Genomic DNA, 13,864 nt, shown 5'->3' with positions numbered 1-13,864 from the left:
GGGGGCATTTTTCTTTATCAATGAAGTTTCTTGCGCTTGTTTCCTTTTCTTTGTCGTCATATGACAGCGCTTGGGAGGATGCTGAGGAGTAATTACTCCCTTAATAGTGGCATATGATGTGTTACCACGTTGTCGTCTGTACCATAGCCGTTTGCGTTTTTCTACAGGTTGCTCAGATAATCAATTTTTCGACCTCCACTTCTAAGCCTTCGTGTTTTTGATGAACTCTCATTTCTTGTTTCTCCTTACGGCTAAGTATTTTCTTGCGTTCACGCTTATAAGCATCATTTTAATCAGTTATAATTGATGCCAAATGCTTCTGGAGAGAATGCCGCAGTCGTCAAGGTCACGTGCAATGGTGGACTTCAGCAACCCCCGCAAGCCACATACCAGGCTCGTTATGTACGCTTCCACGGTGAACTGAATACAGAACGAGTGAAGTGAAACGCAAAGATCCAAAGGAGGTAACCTAAGTTCAGAAATGCCAGTGGTTCAACCGTGCCGAACCGAGTTTCACGTAGCGAAAGCTTCAAGCAACTTGCCGCATTGTTCCAAGATGTACTTTTTTTTTAATCGAGGTGTTTGCCATTAGGCATAATGTTAAAAAGAAAGTTATAAGGAGTGTACTTCACTACACGTGCGCGCCTCAGCGCGCTCTCCTTCCTCCATAGCACACAGCTCTGGTTATATATACCCCGTACCTTATGTCACAACTGTGAATTGTATCACGTGACACAATGTGATTACCATGTGACTTTCTTACTGCCTGTGCCGATAACTTCCAATGTAAGAATTCAATGTCAAAGCTCAAGATCAAAGTTCAATATCAAAGTTTAGTGTCAAACGTCACTGTCAAAGATGAAATGTCAATGTCAAAGGTCAAAGGTCGTGGTCGAAGTTTAACGGCCAAGGTGGCCCACTAAGTGGACCGCACGTGGTTAGGTATACGTGCATAGCAAGACTAACCATGACTCATCTGAAGGTCGTCTCAAAGTCATTCGGAGGCTCACGGAGAAAAGCATCCCAGCGATAGTAATGTAGCTTTCGTTACAAAGCTTAACAATGGTGTAGCTAATATGCAATTTGCAAGGCCCGAAAGCTGCTGATATGAAATGTATACGGTCCACGCCAGCATGTCGTTTCAAGCGGCTACTATTGCTTTCCTTTTGTGCTTGCCTTTCACCAATCGAGTTACCATGCCTTTACCATGCGTTTACCGTGCCTTTGCTTTCAGGTCATTTCACGCCAAACTCTAGTGTAGGCGTGAACCGCCCTTGAAGACCGTGAACCATGACAGCAAACGCTTGGAACGAAACCCAGTTTATTCAGTGACGCACACACATATACGCAGAACTGCAGCCCCCTGGCGGTGTTCACATTCAAAAAGGAAACAAGAACTAACTTTACAACATATTCCCTCCCTTTATGTTAAGGTTAGTGAATTAGTGGATTAGTACGTATTACAACATCTCAAAGGATTTACTAATATCAAATGCACATGTACATGTAAACCATTGCAGTTTGAAAAAAAATGATCACAACACAGTCCATTCATGCACTCTTCACCTAGAGTTCACACTGGCCTACATGTAGCCATATCGGTCAGGCGGTCGTCTCTTGCGAGGTGGCAGCACACGGCGCGGAGGGTCCGGCGTTGGAAGCAACGCCTCTGTTGTGTCTTGAGGTGGGTCCGGAGTGTGAAGAACTGGTCCGAGCAATCCTGGAGCGTCAGAAGGCGACCCATGCTGAATGCGGACACACTCACCACTCTCACTGAGGTTCCACGATTGAAGCTTAGACGCAGTGGGTTGGACGGATGGACGCGTTTTGGCCTGGTGAACAGAAGTCTTAGCCAGACCAATGCCCTGTCCAAACAGACAATGGAACTCTTCTCTTAAGTAGCTGGGGAGCCCATCATAACACGGATGCGTTTCTTTTACAGAACATCGTTCTTGGCTACCAGCTGCAGTGGCAGTTGTCTCAAGGCAACAAAGGAAATCAACTCTTAGATTAAGAGCTCTAATCGCATCGATACCGAGAAGCGAAGTGCCCCGATACACGACATAAAACAAAATGAATGCTGTACGAGCCATGTACGTAACCTCAGAGACAAAACATCCATGCACCGGTATGGGCTGTCTTGAATAGTCCAATAACTTAACTAGCGGGGCAGTACAGTGTGCTTTACTGGAGAAATGCTGGTTGAAGAGGCTGTACGACATAATGGAAACTGCTGATCCCGAAACAAACTAAGAATGCTACGCTGGTGTTTCCTACTAAGACATCAATATGGATACCAGGGTGAGTGGATGCGGCCACTACCAGAATGTTTGCAACGTCACTGCGTTCTTCGCTGCTCAGTTCCCGAACAGAAGCAACGCGTCGATCCTTATTGCACACTGACTTGAAATGACCGACCCCGCCGCAGCAATGACAGCGTTTCCCTTTAGCCGGGCAGTGGAACGACGCAGCCGAGTGCTGATTATAACCGCAACGAAAGCAGTGGAAGGGGGCGTTGCTCTTGGTAGCAATGTGCTGTGCACTTGTAGACGCAAAAGCTTGGACGTCTTGAGTAATTTGTTCTAGCTGAGTGGCCACAAGCACAGCACGCGAAAAAGAAAGACTGGAGCCATCGAGCAACAGACGCTCACGGACATGTTGCGAAGAAATGCTAGTCACGAACTGATCACGGAGCGCATCCTCAAGCACGGCGAACGAACAAGCAGCTGCATGCTCACGTAATGCAACACGATACTCGTTGATAGATTCCCCTGGCTGCTGGACGCGTTTGCGAAAACGGTGACGTTCTACGACGATATTGGTTTGGGTGGTAAAATGGTTCCCCAAGGCTGTAACCGCATCGTCATATGGCGAAAGTGCCGTCTCTGTCTGTTTTGGCAACAGTCCGGTGTTTGCGCCCTCACTATCTGCTGGCAGATCCTTAGCGGTAGCGCTCTCACCTTCTTTGGCGTCTTTGGCTGACACAGGAAGGGTGAAGAATATTCGCTGGCCTTCGACGCCCAGACAGTGGATAAGAAGTGCTTTGCGACGCTCTGCCGAAAAATCAGACGCTCCCGAAGCCAGCTTGTAGTTCACGAATAGACGCACCCATTGTGACCAAGGAACAGCCGGGCGACCTGGAACAGGCAGAAATGGGGGCGGTTGTGCGGTCCGGAAAAGCCCATGACTGGAAGCGAAAAGGTTGTTACGCCCGCTCTTCCGTTCATCCTCGTCGCCAATGTAGTGTAGGCGTGAACCGCCCTTGAAGACCGTGAACCATGACAGCAAACGCATGGAACGAAACCCAGTTTATTCATTTGGTTGGTTGCGACTGAGAGAAGAATGAAAAGGAATGTGCACGGGCCTGCCAACTGGCTCAAGCCGAGCCACCACAAGAGAGTTGAAAGATAAGAGCACAGAGTAAGAGAGTAAAGACGCGCGTCGCAACAACCGCGTCCGCCGGGACGGACGCTGGCTGAAAAAACAGATACATGGTCGCAGCCCGAAGGCCGCAAACGTTGTTGTTGTGACTGAGAAAAGGATGAAAAGGAAATTGCACGGGCCTGCCTACTGGCTCGAGCCAAGCCCCCACCGCTGCCACGTGCAGATACAGGAGAGTAGAGAGATACGAGGAAAGAGAAAAAGGAAAGAAAAGACGCGCGTCGCAGCAACAACTGCGTCCGCCGGAGCGGACACTGCTGAAAAAAAACAGATAAGCGGCCGAAGCCGCGCTTTCCGAAGCGAGGACAGATTTTTTTTCCCTCTCCCCAGTCACGAATCAATATTTCGCTGCAAACCGAATGTTGTTGTTGTTGTTGTTGTGACTGAGAGAAGGATGAAGAGGAAATTGCACGGGCCTGCTACTGGCTCGAGCCAAGCCACCACCGCTGCCACGTGCAGATAGAGGAGAGTTAAAAGATCAGAGGAAAGAGAAAAAGGAAAGAAAAGACGCGCGTCGCAGCAACAACTGCGTCCGCCGGAGCGGACGCTGCTCAAAAAGAAGCGGCCGAAGCCGCGCTCGCCGAAGCGAGAACAGATACTCCTCGCAAACCGAATGCGACGCACACACATATATATACACACAACTGCAGCCCCCTGGCGGTGTTCACATTGAAAAGGAAACAAGAACTATACAACACAAACGTTCTAGATTTTTCGCTGAACCATCTCCGATTCGTTAAAAAAAACGCGCAAACTTACTGTTAAGTCGTAAACTAAGCCTTAAATATTTTTGCCGAAAATAGTTTACTCCTGATGTGAGCGCAGTTGGGGAGAATTCGAAAACCTGAGACGCTTAGCAGCGCTGAATAACTTATCAAAAATCTAATTTTTTTCGACAACACTCCATAAATAGTTCAGTGACAGATTTTGGCTTTTGATGGGATTCAGGCGAAGTATTTTTGTGCGGTATAAATATTTTCTGAAATGTAAATGAGATGTAAAATTCTGCCATTTTGTCATATTTTTATGAAAATATATAAACTTGCTATCCGGAATTAAAAAATTGTCGTTTTGTTTCCCTGCATGACTATTAACTACACCAAATGTTGCAGCAAACGAAACTGAAAGCGTCAAATAAAATTACCCCGAAGTTAGGAAAAAGTGCGTTTTCAACTGTAAGCATCCGCATATTTCACCCTGAAGTCGTTCAAGTAAAAATACAAGGGACAGCTGCGTCAGTGGAATAGTTTACTACCTTTCATTTCTAAAGTTTATATCGAAATGATTTTTGTTTTCAAGGCAGAGGAGGAGGAGAAAATCTTTATTGCTTTTAAAAATATAACCTGAGGTTGACGCTAGGCAATGAGAGGACACTCGCGATGACCTCGGTGGCTCGCTCATTGTCCTTGCGTTGGCCGGCCGGCTAAAAGCTGAGCAGTGCAGTATCCCTCTGCTCGAAAGTACTTAGCGATAGCGCTGGCTTAGGGACGTCAACGGGGAAGCCCAGAAGATGTAGACTGTAGCTCCAACTGCGCTTTCTCCGCAGTCGGGACTACAGCTACAGGGAAACATTTCGGCTGTTTTTCGAGTGTTTGCACGCGTTCTCCTGGCGATTCTTCGGCGCCTTGCCGTCGCCTGGTAGCATTGCGGCATTCCTGAGCAGTCAGGTGTTAAGAACCATCTGTGACCGATGACGTGGAACCACTCCGCGAGGTAGAACATTGTCGCCGAGCAGCATCCTTAACACAACGGTTTGCAAGACGTTTATGACTCTGTTCTGGCGCGATGTGCACGTTGTCGCTTTCTCGCTTCTTCCTGTCGTTGTCACTTCTCCTTACAAACTCAGCCGCATGACACTGCCACCACCCCACAGTACCTTGTTGCCCTTATCCAGCGCCACATGGCCACAGTTACAGACAGGCTGCTTCATTTCTCCCCTCCGTATCTCATGCTTTGGTTTGGTTTATGGGTTTTAACGTCCCAAAGCGACTAAGGCTATGAAAGTCGCCGTAGTGGAGGACTCCGGAAATTTCGATCACCTGTGGTTTTTTAACATGCACTGACGTCGCACAGTACACGGGCCTCTAGAATTTCTCCTACAAAGAAATTCAACTGCCGCGGCCGGGATCGAACCCGCGTCTTTCGGGTCAGCAGCCGAGCACCATAACCACTGAGCCACCGCGGCGGCCACTCTCTCATACTTTCACCCCACCTTTCCTCCTGCTTGTAGCACCTGTGGCGTGCCCAGATCCACACTTTTTCACTACCTTTGGGAATGTCCTTTCCCAAAGGCAGTACCCCCCATCCCCGATCCCACTCATTCTTCCTGGGAGGCTGATTTACGGACCGCTCAGCCCGCCGGCCAGAAATGGCTGGTGGATCGGGCTTTACGTGAAGCACAAGCCCGTGGACTCCTGGACCAGTAGGGGACCACCCTAGAAGAATTTTTTTGTGTAATAAAGTTGTTTCCATCCATCCATCCACTTCTCCTTAGCAAAGCATTCACGACAAGGCAAGCGCGCATTTATAGACGCTTAACAGGGCAGGAGCATGGGCGCCGCCGTATTTCGTCCCGTGACCATTCCGCCACGCTTCCAGGGAGTCCACAGAACGCCATCGCCCGTTCGGCTGTACGCCTTGCTCGTCGGTAAATTGGTTTTTGAGGAAAGGAAATGTACCAGTCTCGTATATCTCGGTGGACACCTGTACCTCGCCGTAACGGGAAGGAAGGAAGATGCGAGTGAATGAAGACACCGTATTCACTAGACGCGCCAGTGTTTTTTTTCAAACTATCGAGCTGGCATGGCGGAGTGGTTACTGTGCTTGTCTCTCACTGCGGTGACCCTGGTTCGATTCCCTAACTCGACCAATTTCCTACTCGGTTTTATTTTTATGCGAAGCATATTGCTAGAGCTACCACTCACGCCGTCGCCGTGGGACCCCTAGCCGTGACACCACGTGACACCGTGACGTCACACCACGTGACATCGGATGAGAGAGAGAGAGAGAAAACTTTTATTGCTCTTTCAAGAGATTCGCGGAGATGAAGACTTCTTGGTCGTCCTGCTTGGGCGCTGGCGACTTGAGTCTTCGAGCAAGGGTGGGCCCTCAGTCCAGGGCTCCACTGAGTCGTGCCGCTTCAACAGCGTGCTGTACCAAGGCCCTCTGGACCTCGAGCTCGCTGCTGGAGAGACAGCTCTCCCATTGCTCCTCACTCGGTGTTTGATAATTGTGGAATGCTATGTTTCTTTCGCACTCCCAGGTAATGTGATAGAGTGTAGGTGTACCGCCGCACCAGGGACAGTCTGATCTGAATTGCGTTGGTGACATTTTGCTGTATATGTACAGGTTAGGAAAAGTGTTCGTCTGTAGCCTACGCCATCCTACAGCCTCTTCCCTAGTCAGTGCTCTGTGTGGTGGTGGATACCTCAATCTAGTTCCCCTATAAAGTTGTAGGGTCTCTGCGTAGCCTCCCTCGCACGTGAGTAGCCGTAACTCCGGGGCGTCCGATAAGCCTGCTCGGTAAGTGAGCCCTCGAGCCAGGCTGTCGGATGAGAGAGCCGGCCTCCACCTCGCGCCGTCGCCGTGGGACCCCTAGCCGTCACGCCACGTGACACCGTGACGTCACACCACGTGACATCGGATGAGAGAGCCGGCCTCCACCTCGCGCCGTCGCCGTGGGACCACTAGCCGTCACACCCGCGCATTTCGAACGCGCGTTCACACTCGGTGTAGGTGAAACGCTCGCTACACCGGGCAGACAGACGCGGATTCCGTGGCAATCCAGGCGCTCACCCAACGCGCGTCTCGGGGTTAGTCGGCGTTCCGCTGTGGCCATGCCGTTGTCTTCCCCCACGACGAAGGCTTCTAGTGGTTGTATTAAAATGACCAAGTATTCAACCAAGGAAAGCCATGTATTACCAAGCCTAGCCACTAATATGCTTCGCATTCCCAAGGCTTAGCCAAGCTGAGCCTCAGCAATTTTTTGCTTATGTGGTCTGAGTAGAAATGAGGCTAATTGGTTAACCGATATCATTCGAATGCCGTCGATGCACTGCGCTCCAGTGCTGCTAACGTCAGCTTCGAAGCCCAGAAGTGGCGGGCATCGAGACACCCTTAGGCGGACCTCCTAGTGGCGCCATCTGTCGTAGACAAAGCAAACTGCTCGACACCGCTGCCGCGCGTCGCGCCGACGGCGCTACCTTCTGTTGGAGCGCGGCTGAAGCAACGCTGTTCAAGGTCAACCGTGGCCACTGCCGGGGCCCACGCGACGGCTCGAAACCTGGCGCAGTATTGCTTACGGAATAATGTGATTTCCTCACTCGCTCACATCAGAATCCATAGAAACGGCAGACTGACTTACATTTAAAGAGGATCATCGTTCATCCATGGGATCGAAAACTGAACTGGCCGTCGCCACCAGCCTGTTTGGCGTCGCCTCCCGCAGAGGTTCTGACTGCGTTTTGTCACGTGCGCTCCGAGGCACACCATCTATGCGATATTATACGGACATATACACGGTGTTTTACCTATAACTCTACACAATTTTTCAATATAGACATCTTGAGTTACAAGAGCGCTTTTTTCGCCAGAGCACTGTCAGCAGTGTAGTGCATTAGAATAAAAGTAAAACGTGCTAATTACGAGGCTTCTTAACTAATATTAAATAGTTGGCTCTTTAATTATTACATTTAGGCTTCTTATTTATTCAGGGGCATGTAGCCCCTGAATAGCACTGTCAGCAGTGTAGTGTATTAGAATAAAACTAAAACGTGCTAATTACGAGGCTTCTTAACTAATATTGAATAGTTGTCTCTTTAACTATTACATTCAGGCTTCTTATTTATTCAGGGGCATGTAGCCCCCCGTAATTTATATCCGCAATAGTTTATAAAATTTCGAAAGCGCGGTTACCCTCGACGTTTTGGCCAGACAAATTTTGGCTACATCGCGTCAAAATAGTGCGTTTTCGAGAAGCTTGCAGGCAAAGCACCCTCTCCAGTGCACGTAGCTCGTCGCAAGAGCCAAAATTTGTTGGGTCGCAGCGCCTTGGGTAACCACGTTTTCGAAATTCCAAGAACTGATCTGAAGATTACGGTGGGCTACACGCTTCTATACAATCAAGGAGCGTGACAGTAACAGTTAGAAAGTTAACTATTCAATATTAGGCTGCCTGATAGTTGCCACATATTAGGTCCATTCTGATGCACTCCACCGCTGACAATGCTATGCCGAAAAAAGCGCTCTTCAGACTCAAAAGCCCATTTTTAAAACCTCTGTAAGGTCTTAGTTTAAACACCCTGTATAAAGCATTGGTGTTATGGATGCCGTGCCGGCTACTCCACCTTAGTCGGGGTCCACGTGACTCAGCGCGTTGAATTTCCTCGTTTTCTGCTTTTGGCTCCTAAGTTCCAAAGTTGGTAATTCAATCTTCAAAAGAAAAAAACGACCTCGCCTATCGCATTTCTTCACTATACTTCGTCTCACAAGATGTTTGCAGCACTACGGAAGGTAGAGCTCTCTCGTCCAATCAGGGCTGCAGAAACGCAGAAAATAGTCCCTCGAATGTTTGAAGAGTGTATGACTATTAATCAAAACAATAAGCATTGCAACTAAAAAGATGATTTGGACAGGTATATTTAAATGGTAGGGACTGTTTCAATCACTGGTGAAATTACCAGACAAAGCCCGTACGGACACAGCTCTGCGGAAGCCTGCTGCGAGGTAGTGATGCGTCGCCACTTTCCAACATGGCGTCGGTCGAGTCTGTTGTGTCTCCTGTGTGCTGTACACCGACAGTGCGCTGTTTCCCCAAGCAGGCGAAGCAGGTGGCTTTAAATGTTCTTGAAGCGCTTCGCGTCGAGTGCGGGGGCAGTTGGAGTACAAATGCGCTCATCAAGAGGACTGCAAAACTCACACAGGTGAGCGAGCGAACGCTTTACAAGTGGACAACGGAGACGTTGAACGCGGGCCGAGTGTTGTCACCGAAGAAGCGTTCTGGCGGAAGAGGCCGCGAGCGGACGAAGAAGCTGGACGATTTTGACCTGAGCGTGTTGCGAAGGGTGGTACACACCTTTTTTCAGAGAGGGGAAATTCCAACTATCGCGAAGGTGGTTGCGTATTTCGAAGAGGACGAAACGCTACTGACCGTGTCCACAGCGACAATGCAGAGGATGTTGAAGAAACTTGGCTTCCGATACAAGAAGCGCTCTAGGAATGCGATGTTAATCGAAGCGACGCACATTGTGCAGTGTCGCCGCCGGTACCTGCGCCAGATAGCGGACCTGCGACGCCAGGGTAGGCCTATTTTCTTCACCGACGAAACGTGGGTGCTGAATTCAGTTATGAGGACGATGAGATGATCGAGCCCGTTTAACGTGCGTTGCCTCTCGCGCAGCACATGGGCTTGTTTTGCATTTCGCCACCATCGACACTCGGCTGCCTCGGCACGCTGGAGTAAATAAATTTATATGCACATGACACGATTACTGAAATTTACTGCGACGCGACAACAGAGGAACTGATGAGAACAGGTTGCGACAAAAAAAAAAACAGTGGGGCTTGTCCCTTTAAAACGCGCGTCCGCCTGTCCAAAAACAAACCAAAAAAAGAATAAAAAGACATCACGCGCCACCTGCTAGAGGTAGAAAGAAGCCACCTGGACATCAGGTGGATCGAGCCACAGGCGCGTAGGAACACACTAATGTAGTGCGCGCCATCCTGATTGGACGAGAGAGCTGTACCTTTCGTAGTGCTGCAAACATCTTGTGAGACGGAGTTTAGGAACAGGTCCCAGTCAGATGTTAGCAACATCTACGGTTTCTTTAGCTTCACCTTTAAAGGTGCAAGACTGCGGAGACGGCGAACTAAAGTGGTTTTGTTTCTCGCTTTAAATGTTTCTCGCTTTAAAAATTTCTTTTGAAACCGCCACGTTTCTTTTTAACCTGGACCACCTCAGCTTAAAATATAAGGGGGTTCTTGGTTGAAAGCTCACTTTTCAGCTATTAAGAGTATGAATTTTTTACTTCGACGTACTCAGTTTCATGAGTTGTAATAAATTTTACAGGTAACAGACGTCCAGGGAAGCAAAGCGCATGTTTTCTAATTTCAGAGAGCTATTTCATAATAACAAAAGAACGAAATGGTATAGATTTTACATTTGCATATATTCTAAAAAATATTTAATGTGTATAAAGATGCATGACTCGATTCACGAAGAAAGCCAGAATCTTTGCAATGTCATTAAAAAAATTTAAGACGGTGCTGTAAAATTTTATTTTTTCTCAATTACTGAGCAGTGCTTTGTTTCGGGCCATTTTAAAATGTTCAAACAGCGCTCCCCTCAAGAATAAAGTTTTTTCCGGCAAATATACAGCAGGACAACATTGCGCATGTTGTGCTGACTTCTCATGTATTTGCTTAAAATCGGAAAGGCAGGGCGCAACTTCCTGATCGTTTTGGCATGGAGTGATCCTTATATCTTGACCATAACGTCAAAAGAGTAACGATATCTGCGCAACTATTAATCGAACAACTGTCATTTTTTTCTGAGATTAATTTTGTCGTATTCTTTTCGAAAACATTGTGCAAAACCAAACAATAACTATAAAGCAATAAAGCGTTCTTCGTTCCCACTGGGCATGATCGAACTACTTGTTAAAAGTTGAACTAAGAGCTGCTCGAAAAAAATCAAGGTGCCGCCAGGATTCGGGGAAACGCTAAAAATAAGCTCCCTTGCTGTAGGCGTCTTGGTCCATCGGACCACCATGACAAACTGAACACTGACCGGAATATTAGGCGCTCAATACCGACTGTTGCGTAAATCAGAGAAAACCGAAAAAAATTCTCTCGGCCTAACCGCACGTTTGTTCGTGCTCAAATTTTACACAGAGGTTACATTTGGCGGTCAGTTTTGTTTTATACCACATTTATGTGGGGTACTTGCCTGATGCGGTGAGAATTATTTGGGAATTCCCATTGTCTGCGGCGACGGGAAACCAAAACAAAGGCTTCGCAGCACTGGTACCCGTGGCGCCATCTCGCACTTACCGGACAAACGAGCCCTCTACCGGGGAGGGCGGCGTAGGAGGACCAAGGAGGATATATAAAACTTGCTGGAGTGCAAGCCACCTATACGCGCCTATGCAGGAGAGTGAAGCCTTGGCGGCCATCTTGCCAGTGGCAAAAAGCAGCAGTGCGCAACCGCGCTCGTGCTTCTTCGCGCTGCCTATGAAGTTGCTCGCGTTTACAAAACAATGAAAGCAAGCGGTTGGGGTTGTAAACGTTTATTTTTCATTCATCAGCAGCCAACTGGCATGTAGAAAGCAGTTAACCTGAACAAATATTAAGGAAAAAAAGCTTAATAATCAGACGCACAGTAAAAATAATGGTGAGAGGCAACCTACTGGTGATTGAAGATAATCACCCTTGACAGAACTGGTCTGACTTTATTCTTGATCAATTCCCGATTTCGTTCCTTTGTCATGTGGTGTATCCTCACTTTCACGTACTCTTCAGCGATTTTTTTGCACAAATTGTAGATATGATTGTCAAGCGGATCGAAGTCAAGGATGTGCTCCTCCAGTTTCTGGAACCACTTTTTCTCTGAGGACACACCCAGGACTTCCAAGATAAGGTGTTTTGCCCTTGCCAGCACCGTTGTAATGGCATCACATTCAGCCTGCAGCCTCTTCTCAACTGCTTCACACAGGCCAATGACGTCTTGCGACGGCGAAACAAGTCCACCCCGGCTCTTCTGCTTAATTAAAGGCGCAAGCGCATCAGAGTGCAGGGCTGTGATGCACTGATCGCATGTTGTCGTTGCACTAACTTTTCGCACAATGAAGCCTGCTATATATGGCACCACGGCACCGACAAAAGCAGAAAGACTTTCGGGCCAGTCAATGCGATGTGTGTAGTCGTGGTCATCGGGCTGCAGGACTGATGACCTGCGCATGTCAGTGACCGTGCTTTTTGCATCTACCATGGCTACAGTAGTGGTTGAATTCAAGATGGAGACGATGTCTTGGGAGCAGTTTCCAGAATTAGAAGACGTCACTTCCGTCTGAACCAACAGACGCTTGTATGCAGCCATGAACTGCGCAGCTGTTGGATTATTGTTATGTCCCCCTCGCCCACGTATGGACCCGAAGAAGTTCTCGGCGTGATCTTGAGTGAGTTTGTGGGTCAGCAAGTATTTCAGCTGATCCTGGCCGACAAGCTCGTCGAACATTCTTTCGGTGCTTGCCATGCATATCAAAAAGCCAACAAATCAAGTTTTTTTTTAGTCCTTCTGTAACTGGACGTCCTGCCGGATCTCTCAGCCCGTTTATGTACGCCCGGGTTTCCAAAAAGAATTGCTTCCAGCAGGATTCATTCTGCTTACGAAGAGGTGCCTTATAAGACCTTGCTAATGGGTTCCTGGAGTTCATGATGTCGAACAAGTGATCGAAAATTCTAATAAACTTTGATGTTGCGCTGGCACCCTTGAATTGTGGCAGCTTGAGCACTTGTTCGCAGAAGTCCAAGGCATCGGCAACTGAGGCACTGAGTGCTTGTACAGCATATCGGACCTTCATTTTTTGCTTTTCCTACTGAACGTGGACCTTTGTGAGCTTGTTGCCAAGACGCAAACCCTCTCCCCGTTGCAAAGCCTCCAATGCTACTACATAAGCCCACTTCACATGCTTTCCTTCAGCGTCGATGAGGTGGCTTACGGTTGCCAATGAGTTGCGGATGAGCTTAATCATATGGCAGGCATCTAAAATAACGTGAACATTTTTAGTGCAATCAGCTGGGTTGACAAAGCTTGTAATAAACCCATCAGAGTCCGGTCGAAGCTGAGCACCTAAGCACTTAGCCATAGTGAAGTTCGATGAGGCACCGTCAAATGTAAGAGAGACAACTTCAGCCTGAACTGATGCAAGCTTCTCAATACATTGTTTGGTCAGCTCCGCCCTCTCCGCTCCAGTTAGTGTGTCAATTAAAAAGTATGCGACTGGCATCTTGAGTCTGATGTTTATACCAACAATCATGAAGACACACACATTTCTGGCTTCGGGGAGACTATCATCATCTAACCCCGTTCCAAAGTCTACGTACCCGACAACTTTGTCTCCAACGAGTTCTACGTGTTTCCTTATGGCCATGTCATCTACGACCAGAGCGCAGTAGAACGGTTCACTCCGTGCTTGTGCAAACTTTTCGAGGAAACAAAATGCCTCACTCGTGAACCCAGGAGCTCCGTGGATTGATCGATACCAATCCCGAAGTGTTCGCTGTGACGGAAGGGCACCATTGAATTTGGATCGGACGTACTCGTATGTGTCTGGAGAATAAAAATGTAATGTCAGCGCGAACGCACGGAGCTCAGGTGGGTACTTGCCCTTTTGTTCGTTGCTTGCCCTGCACAAAAGTTGTTGAA

General features: G+C 48.2%; 1 protein-coding gene across 1 annotated transcript; it reads right to left on the bottom strand.

Moving 5' to 3' along the window:
- Positions 1 to 2,097: 2,097 nt before the first annotated feature.
- Positions 2,098 to 3,294, bottom strand: LOC149329481 (uncharacterized). The gene has a single exon (XM_089559252.1). It carries the CDS (start codon positions 3,292 to 3,294, stop codon positions 2,185 to 2,187), a length of 1,110 nt encoding a protein of 369 aa, XP_089415378.1. The 3' UTR covers positions 2,098 to 2,184.
- Between the last annotated feature and the right edge of the window lie 10,570 nt (positions 3,295 to 13,864).

This window comes from Amblyomma mixtum, chromosome 9 (genome assembly GCF_055824585.1).
Source record: "Amblyomma mixtum isolate Tamu chromosome 9, ASM5582458v1, whole genome shotgun sequence".
Lineage (NCBI taxonomy): Eukaryota > Metazoa > Arthropoda > Arachnida > Ixodida > Ixodidae > Amblyomma > Amblyomma mixtum.
Note: the sequence above shows the minus strand (reverse complement) of the source record. Positions and strands in the feature narration are given on the sequence as shown.

Coding starts and splice junctions, on each gene's coding strand:
- LOC149329481 (XM_089559252.1), bottom strand. CDS start 3,294: ATGCGTTTGCTGTCATGGTTCACGGTCTTCAAGGGCGGTTCACGCCTA.